General features: G+C 38.4%; 1 protein-coding gene across 36 annotated transcripts in view; it reads left to right on the plus strand.

Annotated features, from left to right (window-relative positions):
• The window catches only part of foxo (forkhead box, sub-group O), a 172,039-nt gene extending 157,456 nt beyond the window's left edge, over positions 1 to 14,583 (plus strand). For 22 of the 36 annotated variants that reach the window (XM_073959839.1, XM_073959853.1, XM_073959840.1 and 19 more), the window contains exons 6-10: positions 3,555 to 3,803; positions 4,138 to 4,321; positions 4,393 to 4,636; positions 4,768 to 4,889; positions 13,665 to 14,583. In XM_073959839.1, coding sequence (XP_073815940.1) covers positions 3,555 to 3,803; positions 4,138 to 4,321; positions 4,393 to 4,636; positions 4,768 to 4,889; positions 13,665 to 14,084 — 1,219 coding nt within the window. In that variant the 3' untranslated portion in view covers positions 14,085 to 14,583. The remainder of the gene's footprint in view (positions 1 to 3,554; positions 3,804 to 4,137; positions 4,322 to 4,392; positions 4,637 to 4,767; positions 4,890 to 13,664) is intronic. The other 14 variants (XM_073959865.1, XM_073959873.1, XM_073959874.1 and 11 more) reach the window with 1 other exon arrangement.
• Positions 14,584 to 21,571: the final 6,988 nt, after the last annotated feature.

The following is a 21,571-nucleotide window of genomic DNA, read 5'->3' on the forward strand; positions in this document are numbered from 1 at the left end:
AGCCGAGACATATGGTGCCATAGGGGGTTTTTACACTCTTCGGTCTGTTGGCTCAAGAAGTATGGATTTGCCCCTAAAAAAACTTTTACCATCGTAATTGAGGCAGCGAATGCAAAATGTTTCAACAAAAATCAAAGTGATTCGATATCAGGTCCTAAAGTGAACTTATCCGAAATTTTGTGTGGGAGGTGCCTGATGGAGTGGAAAAATACAGTCCATATTTGAATCTGATCTATATCTGGTAGATATATTAGGATGTGTAAAGTATAGACAATTCGGCCACTCCCTTCAAGAGTTATCATACGAACAATTTTTCCGAACATTTTTTAACTTTTGTGGGGGAGGTACCTGATATGGCTTATCTTCAAACTTAAACTATGTTTGGACAAAATATTACGAAGGCCAAATTTTGGACCGAATCGGCAGATCAGTTCGAAAGTTATCTTGCGCTCCAACCACCTCACACGGTGTCATAGGGGTTTTTTGCAACTTTCAGGCTATTTTTTCAGGAAGTATGGACTTGCCCCTGATTAAACTTGCACCGTCGTATGGAGAGCAGTGAATACAAGTTGCTAAAACAAAAATCAAAGCGATTCGAGAGATGGCTCTAAATTGAACTTTTCCGAAATTTTGTGTGGGAGGTACCCGAAGGAGTGGATCGATTGAGTCCATATTAAAACCTTATCTAAGTCTGGTACACATTTCACGATGGGCCAAATCGGTTACTCCCTTCAAGAGTTATCGTGCGCACAAATTTTCCGAACATTTTCGAACTTTTGTGGGGGAGGTACCGGAAGGAGTGGACCGATATAGTCCATCTTCGAACTTAAACTAAGTTTGGGTAAAATATTACGAAAGCCAAAATTTGAACCGAATCGGTTTATCCGTTCGAGAGTTATCGTGCGCTCCAGCCAGCCATACAGACAGACAGACGGACGGACATTGCTCAATCGACTCCAAATTGTCTGAAACACATTTCGTCCAAACATACTTGGGGTCTAAAATCATTATTATCGATGAGGCTCATTTTGCCCGTATGAAAGTGTGTATACCCTCGTTAGCATAAATGCTGAGGGTATAAAAATGTGGCTAACCTTCAAAATACCGAAATTCGGGAGGTACCTATCCATGAAGGCTATATCAAAACGTCGATTTATACCTATAAATTTCTGGCGGATAGGTTTTACACTCAAAGAAGACTAAATACGAAATTTCCGATATTTCGGTAAAACCTTCAAAATACCGAACATCAAGAGGTATGTTTCTATGGGGGATATAAGAACCCGCGGACCTATACTGATAATTCTCTTCTGGAATATTTTATAACCCCTTGTGAGACTAAATAACAAATGTCAGTCTTTCAGTGGGATATTGACGTCACAACCTTCAGAATTATGAAAATCGGGAGGTAACGTTCTATGAGGGCTATATCGAAACGTTTACCTATACCGACGAATTTCAGTCAGAGAGGCATTTACCACTAAATCGTGAACCTGTACCGACAAGTTTCTGGGGGGAAGTTTAGTACGCCCAACGAAGACTAAATATCAAATTTCAGCTATTTCTGAGGAATTTTGAAGCCACAACCTTCAAAACACCGAAAATCGGGAGGTACGATCTATGAGGGCTATATGAAGACGTGGACCTATACCAACAAATTTCATATGAAAAGTTTAATACCCTAAATGAAAACCAAATACCAAATTTCTGCCATTTCGGTGGATTATTGTGGCCACAGCCTTCAAAATTCCGCAGAACTATGGGGGCTATATGAAGGCGTGGACCTATACCGACAAATTTCTGGGCAAAGTTTTGTACCCACTACGAAGACTAAGTACCACATTTCACCTATTTCGGTGTGATAATGAGACTAAAATAAAAAATACCAAAAATCGGGTGGTACCGTTCTATGGGGGCTATATCAAAACTTGGACCGATATAGCCCACTTGCAATACCAAACATCCTAAGTGTAATAGAAATGGACATGGTTATATCGACTTAGAAATTTACCCTGATCAAGAATATACAAGTATTTTATATACTTTATAGGTAACGGAATGACTAATTTAATTATACCCTCCATATTATGGTAGAGGGTATAAAAATATGAAGTTTGTTGAAATTGAAAACAAATTCCACCTTAACTGTTCTCAAAATAGAAAATATTTTTTTAGCTTATAGTTTATTTTTTAACTTCCAGTGACCATAGAAAACGCGTACCAAAAAGTACTACAAAAACCCTCTGAGTTTGCTGGATTCACACCAAGTAGATTATCATGAATCCAGCGAGAAAGTTTGACCTTGCATCAGTTCAGACAGCATATTCAAAATTTCCCACTAATGAAATACAGTTACTTGTTGTTAACTATTCCATGCTGCTCATATGATATAAGCATGGGTCACTATATTCAAGTGAGATAGGTATTGACTGGTGCAATACCACAGCTTAACCTCAACCTTCCCTTCTGTATTATCTTTCTTTTCATCTTGCGGTTAGTGATTGCTTGATCTTATGGCAAATCTGAAGGTATTTAGGTACTTAGATCTGGTACAGGTCATCCATTCACTTTCAACATTATGCGTTTTTCTTACCACGTAAAGACAAAAATTGCCGAACATTGTTCCAAAGAAATTCTGTGTACAAATTTTTGTATGCTAATCTCCTGTACAATTTTAATGTCGTGTGTCGTGAACAGGGAATAAAGGAAGAGCCCGAAACCTCGTGTCTTAGAATAGTGCTTTCAAAAGGCTCGATGCTCATATAGGTGAACGACGGCATGTATTAGCATGCTTCCTTTAGCGGATGTTAAATGTAGTTCTAAAGGTAGCACAACGGGGAGGTCTGTATATTTGAAATACAAAAGAAACCAAAACAAGTCCTGGACTTTTTCATGTTAAAGCCGAACAAGGCCGTTGGTTGGTATCTTCCACCCCTACGTTACTGATTTCATAACTTTTAGTAGTTGAAACAAAACCGCACCTAAACGGTTGGTAGATATGCCAAAACTTCTGCAATACTTTCTTATAATGTTCATTTTAACACGTTCGCGGACGTGAATGCTATAGCATTCATTTGCATAGTCAATTTTTTGTCATTTACTTCTATACAATCGTACGTTTTTGCGATTAAAGTACATAGTACTATTAATTTTATCAATATCCATAATATAATAAATAAAAAATTGTAATAGGACTAATAATTATTTAATAAATACCAAAAAACTAACTTCTGAAAAAATTGGGTGTCCGCGAACGTGTTAAAATAGGTTGTAGTTGCTTTGTGAGCTTTTACCGTAGTTTCCTGAAGTAGATACAAGCAACTTATATTAGCCACTATTTATCGCATGAAAGTTAAAATATCTCAGAAATATAAAATTTTGTTGTTGAAAACTATTATTTTTCTTCGCTTTTATTTAATTTAAAAATTTTAACATACTTACGTTTTGTTGCTTTTGTTTTAAATTTGTTTGTTTATTTTTGTTGTTTCTTTTTTATGTTCGCGTTCATCATCTAACACACGCACACACACACATAAACACTCCTAAATCAATAGTGGGTTTCCCATATCACCGGACTTTCGACAACGTGCTTCTTCAAATGCCAGTTCCTGTGGACGTTTAAGTCCAAGACCTCTGGTCAATTTGGATTATGATTGGGGTTTTCCGTCTGATTATCAAAATTCAGCATCGGCTGCAACAATGGATAAGCTAGCTGGTTCCATGGCCGAGGAGTTGACATTACAAAAGGACCTGATGCAACAGCAGCAGCAACAGCAACAACAACAGCAGCAGCAACAGCAAGGGTCAGTTGTTCTTATGATTTGTATTTTTGTTGTTTTTCGTTTTGATTTATACTTCCTTAGTTCCAAAATTTTGTTTGGGAATTGTCATTACCAAAACTTTAATTTCAAATCAATTTATTTCAAAACAATGCATGCAGCCATGGAGCCATGGCAGACCACATAACACTGTAAATAATCATTGCATGATTTTAATGTGTGTTTAAATAGAAAATAATAGAAAGTATCCTAATTTATGTCCCCTGAAATCCTTAACCAAAAAGCCGATCAATAAAGTCAAGTCTCTTTTTCTATTTTGATCTTTTTTTGGAAATAAACGGTCATACGGTTGGCACAGGTTTAGCACAGCCTCGGGTATGCCCACTCAACCCCCACCGCCATATCCTAGCAACAATCAACAACAACAGCAACCAACCTATACGCTCAATGGCCCCATGGCACAGGGCTACAGTAATTTGCCCACACAGCAGTGTATGCTGCATCGTTCACTCACCTGCACCTGTTTGCATACAACACGTGAGGTAAGCTATTGCAGAACAGAGGAAATTTTATGAAATTAATGCCAAACCTTCCTCCCTTCCACAACCCCTAGGGCCTCTCGCCAAATTCAGTTCAAACCATGTCACCCGCCTATCCAAACAGTGAACCCTCATCGGATTCTTTAAACACTTATGCCAATGTAGTTATTGATGGTGCCTCAGGAGTCTCATCCGATGGCAGTGGCTCTAATCATTTGATGTTACAACATCAACAGCAAAGACAATTACAACAACAACAACAGCAGCAACAACAACAGCAGCAGCAACAGACACAACAACATAGCTCAAATTTAGAAGGTAAGCATGCGACAAGAGTGCCAAATTGTATTCAGTTTTACTTCAACTTAATATTTGCTTAGTAGTAGTGTAGAAGTAGTTGTTGTTGTATTTGTGGTGGTGGCATATTGATTTTGAATATATTTTTCCAGATAATAATTGTGCATCAACTTTAATAGGACAATATCTGGGTGCTCTGAATAACGAGGCAACACCAATTGACGAATTTAATATAGAAAATTTTCAAGGTGGTCTGGAGTGCAATGTTGAAGAGGTAAGTTGGAGTTATGTACATACACTCCTATATATATGTATGTATATGTTACAGGAATATGTAAATATTAGAGTAATAAACAAAGCAATTTCCAAGATGTTTTTTTTTTAATCAGACATGAATTTTCAATAACAATAATCCATTGGAATTTAATATATTCAATATATCGGTTACCAAGAATGGTATTGACTTCAGAATAGAAAGGTTGGAATTTAGAGTATAATTTTGAAGTTTTTGAGGGTATCTTAAAATTACGGTTCAACAAATTTCAATGCATATAAATATTAAGAAACTTTAACCAAGTTCCCGGTCGTAAAAACCTGAATGTTTTTGTGGTTAATGTCCTAGTATCTGACCCAATGCTGTTTCCTAAAAAATCAGGAAGGTAATTACGAAAAAAAAAACACAAAGAATAAATACAAAATTTTAGTAGCTGTTAAATACTAGGGATACTCAGTGAAATGCAATAATCGGGTTTTCATCTAAAACTTAAAACTCGATTTTCGGGTCAGTTTTATAGAGGGTTTATAAAGGTTTTCTACAAGTTGACCTTCGAGTTTTCATTCATTCAACTAGTGGTCTACTCCGTCTTTCGAAAGTCGATTAAGAATAATCGGTTATCCGGTTTTCACACAGTCAATAGTCGTCTACGGCTTTTTTTCAAATTTTACGACTAATAACACTCACGGTGCTCTTGAAACAATTTTAAATGGAAGGTGCTTACACCTCGGAAGTTTTTGCGGATTCTGAAACTACAATGTTCATAGATGAGAACAATAAAAAAACAAAAAAAATCGCCGGAGCGTTTTTTAAATAAATCGCGATTTAAGTTTACATTTTTAGGAGTTGTTTAGGTTTTCGCGATTTTGCTCAGAAACCGCATTTCCTATCAAAACGGGACTAAAACAAATATTGTAGCTATGAAAATTCTCTACAAGATCGCCCTTTATGGTGTTTTCGTAGGTTTTACCATTTTTGAGATATAGAAGTTCAACTTGGGACAATGCACTGACTGTGTCGCCCCCTTATAAAACAATTTCATGTAGGGTGCGCCTTAACTAACTTTTGATGAAAACCGCTTACACAAGGAAAGTTTTTGTGAATTCTGAATCAGCAGTGTTCATAGATGAGAAAAATCCAAAAACAAGAAAAAATCGCTGTAGGGATTTTTAAATAAATAGCGGTCAAAATTCACATTTTTGGTGTTTTTTATGTTTTCACGATTTTGCTTGGAAACCGCAAGTCCAATCGAAATGGAGCTAAAGAAAATGTTGTAGCTGTCAAAATTCTCTAAAGGTTTGACTTTATCATTTGTTCCCAGCTTGTACCATTTTTGAGATAAGGAAGCTCAGTTTACATTTTTAGTTTTTTTTTGTTAGGGTTTCGCGAATTTGCTTGAACACGGTAAGTCGTATCGACATGTGACCTGAGAAAATCTTAAAGCTGTGAAAATTCTCTACAAGACTGGCTTAAGTAACTTATCCTTAGTTGTAACATTTTTTTAGATATATAAGTTTAAGTTGGCAATTTGCAGTCATGACATTGTTTTATAAGGGGGCGATAGAGAATTGAATTGAATTTGAATTGTCCCAATTTGAACTTCTATATCTCAAAAACGGTAAAACCGACGAGAATATCATCAAGGCCAATCTTGTAGAGAATTTTCATATCTATAACATTTGTTTTAGTACCATTTTGATAGGAAATGTGGTTTCTAAGCAAAATCGGGAAAATCTAAACAACCCCTTAAAAATGTCAACTTAAATCGCGATTTATTTAAAAAGCGCTCCGGCGATTTTTTTTGTTTTGTGATTGTTCTCATCTATAAACATTGTAGTTTCAGAATCCGCAAAAATTTCCGAGGTGTAAGCACCTTCCATTTAAAATTGTTTCAAGAGCACCGTGCACTGTGAAGCAGCATTATTGGGGGTGGAAAGTTTCTTTTGGAGATGAAAGCTCTTAATGAGTGTACTAAGAACGCAAAAGGTAATTTTAGCCATAGGTCAAGTTTCTGAGATATCGCGCGATGAAGTTTTTGATTTTGTTCCTATAATACTTGGGAAAATAGCTCCATATCTCTGTTTGGCGTTGTTGTAGCTTCCTTTTGAGGTGACATGTCTTCAGTGAAATCGATTGGCGAATCTTTTTCTAGAATATTTCATTCTTCTAACTCAATGCCTTTCATGTCCTTTTCGTCCTTTATTTCTTGAACCGTAGTGAAAGTACCACAAGATGAGATTTTTTAGCATCCAAATATTCTTCCGGTACCTCCCCCACAACAGTTCGAAAATGTTTGGAAAATTTGTACGTACGATAACTCCTGTAGGAAGCAACCGAGTTCAATTTAGTACCTGCTCTCGAATCGCTTTGATTTTTGTTGCAACAACTTGTATTCACTGCCCCCCATACGACGGTACAAGTTTCATCAGGGGCAAGTCCATACTTTCTGAGAAAATAGCCTGAAAGTTGCACAAAACCCCTATGACACCGTGTGAAGTGGTTGCAGCGCAAGATAACTCTCGAACGGATCTGCTGATGGGGTCCAAAATTTGGCCTTAGTACTATTTTGTCCAACCATAGTTTTAGTTCGAAGATAAGCCATATCGTTCCACTCCTTCAGGTACCTCCCTCACAAAAGTTCAAAAATGTTCGGAAAAATTGTGCGCACGATAACTCTTGATGGGAGTTATGGACCGATTTGGTCCATACTTTACACATCCTAATATATCTACCAGATATAGGTCAGGTTCGAATATGGACTATATTTGTCCACTCCTTCGGATACCTCCCACACAAAATTTTGGATAAATTCACTTTAAGACCTGCTCTCGAATCACTTTAGTTTTTGTTGAAGCAACTTGCATTCGCTGCCTCAATTACGACAGTAAAAGTTTTTTCAGGGCAAGTCCATACTTCTTGAGAAAACAGCCCGTAAGTTGTAAAAAAAACCCTATGGCACCATATGTCGTGACTGGATATTGTAATAATTCTTCGAATATTAGATGAAATTCGAAGGTGGGTCCGCTCCTTCCGGTACCTCCCCCACAAAAGTTCGAAAATATTCGCTAAAATGGTACGTGCGATACCTCATAGACGTAGCAACCGATTTGGTCCGAACGTTGGATCTGTAAATATTGTTGAAACTTAGTTTATATTCAAATTTGGGCCCTATCTGTCCGATCTTTGGGTTACCACCCACTCAAAAGTTCAACATTTTTGTCTGTTCTAGAATCCTTCCTGTTTATAGCGATATGTTTTTCGTAGGCTGGTATGGTAAAAAAGCCCTACCTATCGATATTCCCGCAAATTTTTGCGCTTTAATCCTATCCATATTTTTGTCGGTTCATACACACAAAATTTTGAAACCCCCCTAAATACAAACGTTATTTTTTTTTTTTTGGAAAAAAGTATTTCAGTCCACACAGGCTGAGGGTATACCGCTGTCGGCAAAGCGGAATGATACTTTTTTTACTTGTTTGTAAAATCATTCAAATTCAAATTTTAAAATCATTTTGTGCGTGAAGTTTTTCACCGAATCACCTTATAATTAAGATTTTATATAATCTTATGTTGAAAATCATCACGCTATTATACAGGGATATGAGGTTGTAAAAAAGTCATAGCCCTAGTGAACATATGTGTGTATTTGTATCGTTTTTCTGTATTGGGAGCAGCATTTCCCGGAACGCCTGCTCCATATACTTTTGGCCAGTGACGACACGGAGGAAAACCCATGACCAATATGGATGTGCTGGGTTTGTCACATCTGCATTCACCACACTCAAACTGCGGTGAGATGCAATAGATGCCAGGAGTGGGTGCATCTGGGGGTTGATCTGGGCTCGTCAATGACTACTACGGGGACTATGTTTCCTTATAGTCATCAGCATACGAGAATCGCCGCAGCCTACAGATCTATGCTTGAGCCTGGCTCTAATGACCAGCACATGGAATGTATGGGGATAGCAGTCAGGTGTGGAACTGCCGAGTTAAAGTTGCTGAACGTATACATCCCGACGATAAATAGCTGTACTCCATCCAGGTTAAAGGCCCAACATTAGTCCGCATTTGGAAGGTCATAACCGACTGTTCATCATTAGTCGTGGCATTCGATCCGCGGAAATTACCAGAGAGCTATAGCTCTCCGTTTTGCTCGGTCGTCATTTAGAAGGAGCCCACATTGACTACGATCCTACCATAATTTGCGGGGATTGCCACAGTTTGCCATATGTAACCATCATCGGTTGAGTCAGACAAATCAAACATCACCCCATAATTGTCTCCATCAGCAGACCGCCTGATTTCATCACTTCCACACTTCCATCAAACTTGGAAATGCTAATTGGCTTAGTTTCAGAGGGTGCCCCAATCAACGCTTCGAATATATACCCAACCCTTCGGGTAGCAGAGGGGATGTTCCGTTACATCATCACTGTTGCAACCGCTCGCCTTATACCTGCTGGACGAATACCAGAAGAGAGACCAAACTTCCCAGCAGAGGCTATGGGATTAGCAACTGAACGTGATGAGTTTCGTTCAACCAACCTCAGTGACTACAGAGTTGGGGAGCTCACAATGGAACTTAACAGGTTGGTCGGCTAATGTGGCTAAATGATGTGAAGAGTTGCAACACTGGAGCCGGTATAAGTGAATTATGGCAACGGTTAAGTCCACCCAGACGGCATTGAGATCGTGACGTATGCGGATGATTGCACGATCTTGGCGTCGGGTACCTATCCTGATGACATCTGTGAGAGACTGAACAACTATTTAACTGATCTTACCACCTTTTTCCATTCGAGGAATATGCAGATTTCCCCCACAAAATCTACAGCCACTCTGTTCACCACATGGACAGCGCAGTTTGGACGTGAGCTGAATGTCGTGGTCGACGGTAGCACAAACTGCCCTAAAATTTTAGGGGTCACATTCGACACTACATTCACGTCGTGCGCACACGCCACAGCTATCTGCGACAAGTTGAAAAGTAGGAACAAGGTCCTCAAGTCCCTGGCCGGCAGCACTTGGGGTGCAGATAAAGAAACCTTGTTGACCACATATAACGCGATAGGTCGGTCTGTGGTAAGCTATGCGGCTCCAGTCTGGTCCCCGAGATTGTGTGATTCGAACTGGAAAAAGATTCAAACTTGCCAAAATGCAGCCCTGAGAACAGCGACAGGGTGCCTCCTCAAATCTTCAGTGGACCATCTACATGAGGAGGCAAAAATTCTTCCTGTAAAGCAACACAATGAGATGCTTTCGTTGCAGTACCTGCTTGGATGTTATCGTGTGAGCCATCCCAATCACCATCTTGTGGGTAGGCCCGGCCCATTCAGGGAGATCAGGAAGGATATCCATGCTCTAGAGGGAGAGGTCCAACGATACAGGAGAGAACCCCTAGATCAACAAGCATATCAAGCAGGATTGAATAGCATTCACACGGACGCAGTTGCCAAGGCCTTAAGCAATTATAGTGTGAATAAAGTACTTGGAGTACATCCTCCATCTATCGCAGCTGAGGAGCGTCAGCTGCCACGACAAACTAGAGTAGTTTTGGCCCAACTACGATCGGGATATTGCAGTCGCCTAAATTTTTATTGGGCGGAAATCGATCGCACCGTGCAAGACATCTGCCCAGTATGCGGCATGGGCCCGCACGACACACAACACCTTTTTAACTGCCCCGCCAAACCTACCCATCTAACTCCAGTGGATCTATGGCTACATCCCATCGAAGCAGCCACTTTTCTTGAACTGGAGATAGACCCAGAGCCAGATTGAACAGAGGAACGAACAAATAAACATAACAAAAAAACTGTTACAACAACAACAACGGTTAAGTCACTCTCGAACCCTGGAAAGAAGGAAGAGAGGATGTTGCGAAGAGGATGATGTTGCGAACGTCATCAGGTACGCTAAATCATCCTAAGCGTTGGGTTCTGATGCAATCTCCATGGTAATGCTGAAAGTCACTTCTGAAGCCATGCAAGGTGCCAGCAAAGGTGAATCGTAGCTTTACTCCTTTCATGCGTCAGAAATAGCAATCAAGTTCCAGATTATCAGTATGAGTTCCGTTAGCAGCACAGCACGACAACAGCGCTGCACGCCATCTCCACGCATTTTAGTCGAGCACTCAACCAGAGCAAGCAGTGCGATATGGCAGTGTATCGAAATCCTTTGATACTGTCAAGTACTCCATGCTGTTTGAGGACATTGAACAGACAAACCTCCGGCCATATTTGAAACGTTGGGAAATCAATTATATGAATTCAGGAAACAGAGAGTTTCCCAAGGAGTGTTTTGAGCTCTTCCACCTCCTGCATTCCCCAAAGGAGTGTTTTGAGCTCTACCTCTCCTGCATCGCACCTCCTGCAGAGTGTGATTTTGGCAGCATGTACATACAGTCCTTGATGTCATTTGTAAAATGCAGACCTTTTTCCACGCGAAGAATATCCAAATATCGGTCACTAAACCTATGGCCACTATGTTTACCACATGGACTGCACAACTGAACACCGTGCTGTATGTCATTCTAGATGGTAGCAGAATTACGACCACTAACTATCTCAAGATTCTAATGGTCACATTCGACAGCATGTTCACATCGTCGGCGCTTGCCACAGCTATTTACGGCCACCTGAGATTTCGGAGATTTATGTCCTCAAGTCCCCATTCGGCAGCACTAGAGGTGCGGACAACGAAACCTGTGTGGAACAGTATACAAACATGCCTGAAAGTCAGCCTTAAAACTGCATCAGCGTGCCTCTTTATGTCTTCAGTTGGGAGACAAAGATTCTTTTGATACAGCAACACAATAGCATGCTCTCCTTGTCGTAATTGCACGGATGTTACCTTGACAGTCATATGGTGGAAGAACCCCTCACTCAGGTCAGAAAGGATCTTCATGATCTAGAAGGAGAGGTCCATCCTTAAAATATAGAACCCCCAAATCAACAAGTCTATCAAGTAAGATTAAATAGCATTCACACAGATGCTATAAACAACTATCGTTTAAATGCGGTCATCGTATAACATTCCTATATTCAACATGCGGCACCTTTTTATCTACCCTGCCTAACCTACTCAACTAACTCTAGTAGTTTTGTAGCTACAACCCATCGAAGCAACCACTTTCCTGAAACGAACTTGCAAAGATATCATATGATGTTACAACAACAACAATTGATCCCCACATAATGAACACATTCAAGTTATTCTACGATTGTTTAAACTTTCCTATCTTTCGATTTGAGCGCAGCCAATTTAATTTCTACAGATTCATTCTTGAGAACCACGGTCTGACATTTAAAAGTGTTTGCCATCACAGATTCATTCTTGAAGACCACGGTCTGACATCCAAAGTGTTTGCCATCACAGTGCATGTTTCACTTCCCCAGATAAAGTGTGCCTACCAAGTATTCCTTCACCCGGATAGCTTTCTTGTGAATTTGTGATTGACATGCCTCAGCAGAAATTTGATGGGACGCCGTTGTTGCTTTGTAACTTTATAACAGCTTTGACTTTATAACAAAGTGTCTTGTAATGCCTGTTGGGTTATGCTTCATTTTGTTAGTTGATGCTGTTTTTGTATGGTCCCAAGGACTATCTGTACTGCTGTCGGATGAGTCAGTTCAACATAGAACAATAAGGTATCGCTGAGCTGGTAAGCGTGGACACAGTCGCTTCCAGTTTCTTTTTTCTCTTGGACGGGTGGATGATATTGGCACCAGCAGGTTTGACGCTGGAGTTACCAACCCGACCTTTGCGATCAATTTGCGCTTTGTAGAGGACATCAATTTTTTACTTTTTCTTTCTCCTTCAATTTCTTCAATGAATCAACGTTTTTTCTGCAACGTTCGTGTTCGTTCAGATGTTTTGTTAGTTTTGCACAAATTGGTTGATCAAATATATGCGGCAAGTCCAATGTTTTGCTTCATAGGGTTTTAAGCTTAAAATAGAGCTCCAGAAAATGACCGCTCATAAATGTGGTTTCTGTAAAAAATCATCCCCTACAGGTAGCCAACGGAAAAATATACATCAATAAAAAACTGCACTTTGCTTTCTCCCCATCAAATTGAATGTAAACGGAGTAGCTACCATAAATGTACCCGAACATTAATTCAGCATCAATTTAGGAGATTTTCTCACTTTCCTACCACAATCTCTCTCGCCATTTTTTCATAAGAATATTTTTTTAAATTTTTCTCAAAATTATAATTTCACAGTGCTTTCAATATTAAAATGGAATGAACGTTATTTTGGTATTTAGTTAGCAAAAATTCATTCATTCCTGCTGTAGGAAAAAAGTCAACATTCTAATAGTCATCTGTAAAAGAAGAATCTAAGAAGATCTAATGATCCTCTAGACTTAGTGGTCTTCTTTAGATTGCCCACATGTTTATCTAAAGGAAGGCCTAATGGTCCTCTATAAGAAGAAGACCAAGCGATCTTATTTTATTAAACCTATTGGCATTCTGTCAGAAGACTTAATGTTCTGTTAAAGGAAGGCCTTGTGTTATTCTGTAACAAAACTTAGTGGTCATATACAAGAAGACTAAGTAGGCTACTATAAGGCGATATGGTGCTAATTTATTATTCACTAAGAAGATGTAGAGAAAAACCAAATGTTCTTATATAGGAGGGGCGAATTAAAAGACACGACATAAACTTTTTCCTATATTTCTTAATCTTTCCCTCTATACACAAAAATAATTCCATGCATAGATTTCCACTAATATTGTCTTCTTATTTCTTTTGTCTTTCCCTCTCTTATAGCTAATGCAACAAGAAATAAGCATTGATGGTCTACTCGATATCAATATACCACTGACTGGTGTCAATAGCGGCAATGTCAGTAATAGTGTCTCAAATGCTGGCCATATGGGAGCGGTAAATAATGCGACAACATTAGCCAATACAACAACAGCCACTCTAACACCACAACAACAACAATTGCATGCTCAGTTACAGGCTCATTTGCAACAGCAACAACAACAAATGTTGCAGCAGCAACAACATCAACAACAACAGCAGCAACAACAGCAACAATTGCCGCCAATGCTTAACAACAACAATAATACACCAATGACAACCGGCCTGGAATTGCCGGTGACACAAACGCCAACATCCAATCTAAATGCCATAGTACAATATCCACAGCAGAGTGTGGTAACACCACCATCCTGGGTGCATTGATACAACCGTTTGGCTCAATACTTCCCATATAGTCCCATCATACATCATCAATACCAACAGCAACAACAATATAGCAGAAATGGATATATTAGCAGCAGCAACAACAACAACTCCTTTAATACAGTAAAGCTACAAGATTGCTGTAACAATAAAAACAATAAACGTAAGCATAGCTTACGTCAATTGTGAAGGAGTAGGAACAGAGCGGTAGCAGCAGCCGAAGAAGAAGTTGTCATCAGTTTGTATTGAACCAGTGAAAATTCCTCAAAATTTCTCAGCTCTGTTTTGTACCGGGAAATAATAGTTAATTTGGTAAAAACCTAAAAAACAAAAAACCTAATGGAGAACTGAACCTGAACAGTTCACCAACAAATTTGTTCTAATTAATTCAATTACAACAACATCTAAAGAAATAACAAAAATTTAAGGATAATTTAAGGACAATAGTGTAAAAAAATAATAACAAGAAGAAATAAACAACAAAATTGTACAGAAAAAACACACAAACTATCTCTTAATCAATTTCAAACTAAAACGACTACAGCAGCAGTTGGAATTACAGTAAGTGTAAATAAGAGAACATCGAAATTTGGAATTTGTTATAAGATCTCCCTGCCTTCTCTTTAAATGGTGGTTGTTAGGAAAAACTAGTAATGGAAGGGTGGGTCTGGCCAGCATCTATACACTTGTCTATATTAATTTAAAATGACATTTCTCCATAAATTATGTTAATATAATAAAAATTTCCTTCTTTCAATGTTCCTCCCTCCCCCTCAATCTTTGTTTCTAACACAATTTCACACAGTTATAAATTATGAATATGAATGAACTTGGTTTCTTCTTTTGGTGGCGAAACAAGAAAAAATGCTGAATATATTAAAATGTTGTTCTTATTTTGTTTCGTGAAAGCAACTTTCTCAGACAATGTTAGCAGCGATCAGAATTTTTCCCCATCCCCATAAAGCACTGCTGTATTATTAATTATAGCTAAAGGAAGATATGCTAAACTTCTATCCTTTTAGATACAATTAAAGTAGTATAATTCATCGGATATTACCGTCGTATTTTTAGTGAGGTTCTGGTTTATGCTCCATGTTTAGGAATATGACGCCTTTCACACTACCAGTATCGTGAAGATGCGGTGTTGCACAGTGTCACGACCGTGGCCAAATATAGTCTAAATGGCCTAACAATAAGAACGCGAATATTTACTATCAAAAATAGTTTTATTGTTTTCTTAAGTAGTCTCCAGCATGAGTTATACACTTTTTCATGCGCTCAAACCAATTGCTGAAGAACTTTTTTCACTCCGATTGAGACACCTTCAAAACATCTTCAGGCGACAAAAATCGTTGACCACGCCTTTTTCTTGATGTGCTGGAATCAAATGCAGTCATTGGATCCCCAGTCAGGGCTGTATGGCGGATGACCCATCAATTCCACGTTTTGTCCGGTCAAACAGGCGCTGGTTTGAACCGATGTGTGAGAGCCCAAATTGCATAGTGGTTCCTCTCGTATGGAAAGGAGTTCCAAAAATAGTTCTAATCGAGCTACCACCTCGGAATTTTGAACAAAGTTTTATAACGAGCCCAAAAGAGAGAAAACAAATTTTAATGGATGTAGGTCCACATTTGGGTGTAGCCCCCATATAAATGTACCGCCCGGTATTTTGATGATTTTAGCCAAATTTTAAAACCGATTTGGCTGAAATTTTGCATTTTGAGTTCTGAGGGGAAACAAAAAAAAAAGGCAAAAAATGTTCAATAGAGGTCCATGTTTAGGTATAGCTCCCATATAAACGTACCTCCCGATATTCGGTATTTTGACGATTTTAGCCAAATTTTCCAACCGATTTGGCTGAAATTTTGCATTTTGAGTACTGCGGGGACAACATCCCCCTTACAAAAAATGTTCAATATAGGTCCACGTTTAGGTATAGCTCCCATATAAACGTACCTCCCGATATTCGGTATTTTGATGATTTTAGCCAAATTTTCCAACCGATTTAGCTGAAATTTTGCATTTTGAGTTCTGAGGGGTCAACAACCCCCTTACGAAAAATGTTCAATATAGGTCCACGTTTAGGTATAGCTCCCATATAAACGTACCTCCCGATTTTCGGAATTTTGGCGATTTTACAATAACTTACAGGGCGGCAGCTTGGGGGGCAGCTGGATTTTTTGATCGTAAACTAGAGACTTTCCCCTGTAGAGACTTGCCCCCGTAACGGGGCCTACATTAGTCAAACTCAACATAAATTTATAGTAATGATATTAAAAATAAGATAAAAAGACATTTACAAAGAATTTATTTTTAAGGAAGTTCGAAAACGAATTATTAATTTGCTTTTTCGTAGGAATATTGTCAATGCCATCAACTATAAGTTTCATTTTGGAAATTTAACATTTACCTCTTCAATTTTTTATAATTTCACTCATAAGCTACGAAGGCTTTGCGGATCTATTTTTCGTGTTTTAAGCACCACATACAAATCTCAAATTCTACGACTTAACTTGACTTATTACCGCTGCAAATTGGCAAAAATAATACTGGATATCAAAAAGTTAATGTGTTAAGAGAATATTTATTTCAATCGCAATCAAATTTGTCGTCATAAATTTTTCGATTTTTGTCCACGGGCGGAACCACAGTGCATTGTCATGATGCTGAATGATTCATCTTCTCTTGTTGGTTTTTCGAATTTCTCAGGAGACTTCAGGGAAACAAATTGAAGTGTACCACTAAAAATAAACCGTCCTATATTTCACAAGGCGTATAGTTGCCACACGGTCAGTTTTGCTGAAAAAACAGGTGAACTTTTGCTTCGAAGTGCTTCTTACATGAAAAACTTTCGTTGGATTAGGCTCGCTTTTGAAGACCCAAACAGCCGATTCTTGTTTTGTTTCGGCCTTCTAAGCATATACCCTAGATTTGTCATCTGTGACGATCTTATAAACGTCGTTTGAGGCGCCGCTATTGGTTTTATGCACAATTTCTTTGAACCAATCCACAAGAGCCATTTATTTGAGCGATTATCCAATTTTTCAGGATCTAACGAGAAAAATCCATCTTTGCTGCCAGGTGTTTATGCAATATCAAATGTTAGTTGGTTTAAGAAATGCCCAAGGATGCCTCTATCTTACGGTATATAACATGGCGATCTCGCATTATCCGTTCACATACGGCATATTTTTTCTGGCATCAAAACCTTCGTTTTTTTGGCGAATGCCGACCACGATTGAATTCATTAAACTAGTTTGTCATGGTCTTATAGGATGGTCCTTTATCGCCATACAAAAATGTAATTTGATCGATGCACTCTTGCCGTGATTGTTCACAAGTAAATTCCATTTTTTGCAAGGTGATTACTTCAAGTCACTGTAAACAACACAGCACCTGGTCGTATGACAAACTGTTCGGAGTACGTCTAGACTAAAAACTTTCAAACTTGCCAAAAACAAATTCAAATGGCGCCTGGTAACACGCGGCGTTTCCTAGGCCAGATAGTTTTCGTGCAGCCCTCGTTGTGATCATATAGTGTTTACAGCTAGCCAAGTCTGTGGTACTTAGTACATCGATTTTGTGAACCAAATTGTGAAAGACTTTTAAACACATATTTTTTTTTTTTAAAAAAAAAGTGGTGAACAGCTAAATTCAAAATTCGATTTTGTAAAAAAAATGGGCCGTTTTTGCCCATTGACCAATAACGTTTTTGAATGAAAATTCTCATATTTAAAGACAAAAGTTTGATGTATTCAATAAGCTCACAAAAATATGAAGACTGAACACCAAATTTCACTAATTTCGGGTTTATATTGAGGTCACAACCTTAAAAATACCGAAAATGGGGAGGTACGATACTATGGGGGCTATATGAAGGCGAGGAACTATAGAGAGAGATTTCAGGTAGAAAGTTATAAACCCCAAACAAAGATTAAATACCAATTTTCTGCCATTTCGTTGTGATAATTAGGCTTAAACTTTCAAAATACCGAAAATCGGGAGGTACCGTTTTATGGGGGCTTTATGAAGGCGTGGACCTACAGCGACAAATTTCAAGGTGAACGTTTTATACCCCCAACGAAGACTAACTACCAATTCAGCCATTTCGGTGTGATAATGAGGCTAAAACCTTCAAAATGCCGAAAATCGGGAGGCATGGGGGCTATATCAAAACGTATACCTTCACAATTCTCTGTTGGAATGTTTCACACCTCTGTCGAAGATTGAAGACCATTTTTCAGTCATTTCGGTTGGTCATTGTGTCTAAAACTTTCAAAATACCAAAAATCAGGAGGTACGGGCTATATCAAAACTTGGACCGACCATCCCAGTTTTTTGTCCTGGAGATTGTAAATCAATAATACGTACGTATATCAAAATTGATGCATCTACTATAACTCCTCCTATTTTTTGCCACAGTTAATATGAACTCGCGACATTGTGCGTTGTGGTCCTATCCCTCCCTTTAGGATGTTTCCAGTGATAATATGCTAGCAAATACTGATTCGTCTACATAATCCACAATTCTGAAAGACCATAGACTGATTTATCTTGTAATAAATAATCCATGTATCTAAAAATAGACCTGTTTGTTATCTGTAAGAAACCTCAGATACTGTACATACATATGTAACCACATCACAAGGATTACTTCTCTCACAACCATGAGTGCACACGTGAATGATATGGGACCTAACTTTTTTCGCCGTGTCTTATGACACCACTTGTAGAGAAGTTTTTCATGGCTGAAGTACTAAGGAAATGTAAGCCAGGATTACCCCGAAGGGAATTTGCCACCACCGACAATTTGGACGTTCTGGTCAGACCTTCTGATAGCGACATTAACCTGCCTACCACTGCACAACGGTGGCTCCCAAAAATTCACAACACGTAACAACGTTACAACTTGCAAGTCAACGTAATAACTCATTATTTTATCAGGACATGTCGCACTTGCTGGGATAGGGTTCGTCTCAGGAAATTTATATTGTATAGACTGAGAGTTACAATTTCTGAAGTTTACACTTTATTGCGCAACTCAACGAGCTACACTGCTGATTTGTCTCATACGTAAGCTGTTTTGATGCTGTGGCTTTGAGGGTGGCGTCGCACAGTGGTTCAGAATCGTTTTTTCCTGGTCAAAACTCCGTAAATTTTAATATTTTCATAATTTTTTGTTCGACAGGTGAGTTTTGAGTTTTTTTATATTTTGCATCATAATATGAGTGTTTTTGAGTTTTTCATACCTATGTTCTAACTATTTAAAAAAGGTCAAACACCAAAAAACAAACCATAAAAATACAAAAAAATAAAAATAATTTTTTTTTAATTTAATTTTTTTCCAAAATTAAATTATCATCGAAGGAACGTCTACATTTACCGTGCAAAATGAGGAGCTACCAATTTGTTCGCTGTTTCTGGCTTAGTCATTGCCAAGGGCTGAATGCGAAGGATCATGATGAGCATTGAAGCCCTCCTAACACCAGACGGTTATTGCGTCCAAAAGCGAACTAATGTCGGGCATATAATGCTAGGCACAGCTATTTCTCGATAGTATGTACATTGTACACTACATATTGTACATATTCTACCTCCACCCACACACTTCAGTCCCACACTTCACTACACTTTACTGGTACCCTCATACATTCCATATATGGGTCACTAGAGTTAAGCTTAAGCGGGATAGGTATGTACTGAACGGACTGTTGTATAAAGAAGGCCTCCTACGTTTCTTGTACGGTCTTTTCGCAAAACGTTGCAACCATTAAAAGCTACTGGTGATGGCGAGCTTTGTTTCCTGGATTACGGGACACATAAAGTCTACGATTTCGCTGATTTTGTTGCTGTGACCATTGCAATTGAATTATAGGAATGATGCATTTTCGGGGCGCCACAATATGTGGTGTTAGATGCTATCGCAGTAGTCCCATTCCATACGTCCATTACATCTCACCGAAATTTACATATAGTGGATGCAGATCTGCTAAACGGGCTTCTTTTTTATCCCGGCACGGTCCAAAAGATCTCGAAGCAGTCATTCCGGGATATATTGCCGCTCCAATGGTGAACAAAATATACGAGCACGAACACATAATATTTGAGGTGATGGCCCCTGGTCCAAGATTCCTCCGAGTCAAACCGGGGCGCAGAAACGGCTGCAGTGGGAGCCGGTAAGCTGCCGTTGCTGTGGCTGTGGTTATGACCCCGGTTTTCCGTAATATGCCGATGACAACGATACACCAGACCTACGACGCTCCTGGTGTCAGCTTTCTCGACACTGACTGGCGCCACGACGCTTTCGAGCTCTACGAGATGATTTAAATAGTGCACACTTCGCAGGATGTTCTGGCCAACGACGCACAATGGTTCAGGAATCGATTTTCCTGGCCAAATATCAAAATTTTGTTTTGTCAAAGATATTTAATTTCTATATGGGATTCGATAGTAAACATATTGAAACTAAGGAAACCAAAAAATTAGGTCAAAATATTGGAAGGTGTGGGCTTGGTGTGCCCCTAAAGACGAACATTTACCCCATTTTTGGGAAATACGTAATTTTGCAAATTTCTGGAGGAAGACGTAGCTATTTCTCGGAAACTATATCAGATACTGTGTTCGTTGTTTTTTTTTTTGTAAGGTAGGTCGGATTGTGGTCTTTAAAAATTGTTTCAGTAAATTACCGTAGCGTTTACACAACATGAGCTATTTTATTTTTCCTCAGGTACTAAATTTTCTGAAATTCCAAATTTAGTGGACTAGAACTTTTGTGGAACAACATGAAACAAAGTTCTGTTTTCACATAAAGATGCCCGAGAGTCTACTCTTTCAACCCATATATACTTTTGTACCCGTTCCGTTCGTTTAACACTTTTTTCAATTTATTGACATTACATGGGTAAAAATGTATGTTTTTCTATACTGTTTCCATATGAATTACAGCTTTTTAACACAAATTAACTTTTTTTTTGAGTATATGAGTTTTTATACAAGTTATATAAGTTTTATGAACAACCAAGGAGTATTTTTTTAATGTTTGAAAAAAAAAACAAATTTTTTCGACATTTTTTTACAAATGTTTGAAAAATTTTTTTTCGACATTTTTTTCGATTTTTTTTTTGGTTTTTTGGGAATTTTATTTTTCATTTGTTGGTGTGTGACCAATTTTAATACATAGGAAGATATAAAAACTATAAAAAACACTCATATTTTGATGAAAAATAGTTAAAAAACTAACAAGTTTAATTTTGACCTTGAATTTATCTTCAACTACCAGACCGAATTCGCCTGAAAGCTGATTGTGTTATCTGTGTAACAAAAAAAGAATTATGAAAATATCCGTTCAAAAGTTACAGAATTTTGACCAGGAAAAAACTATGCTAAACCACTGTGCGACGGCTCTTGAACAAGATATCGAATACGTTCTTCTTCTTTGTTCTGGCCCACGACGACACTTGAACGGAATTTTGGTCACTTTATTCTTG

The sequence above is a fragment of the Musca autumnalis genome, unplaced genomic scaffold (genome assembly GCF_047663935.1).
Source record: "Musca autumnalis isolate F117 unplaced genomic scaffold, ASM4766393v1 scaffold_1, whole genome shotgun sequence".
In the NCBI taxonomy this organism is placed as follows: Eukaryota; Metazoa; Arthropoda; class Insecta; order Diptera; family Muscidae; genus Musca; species Musca autumnalis.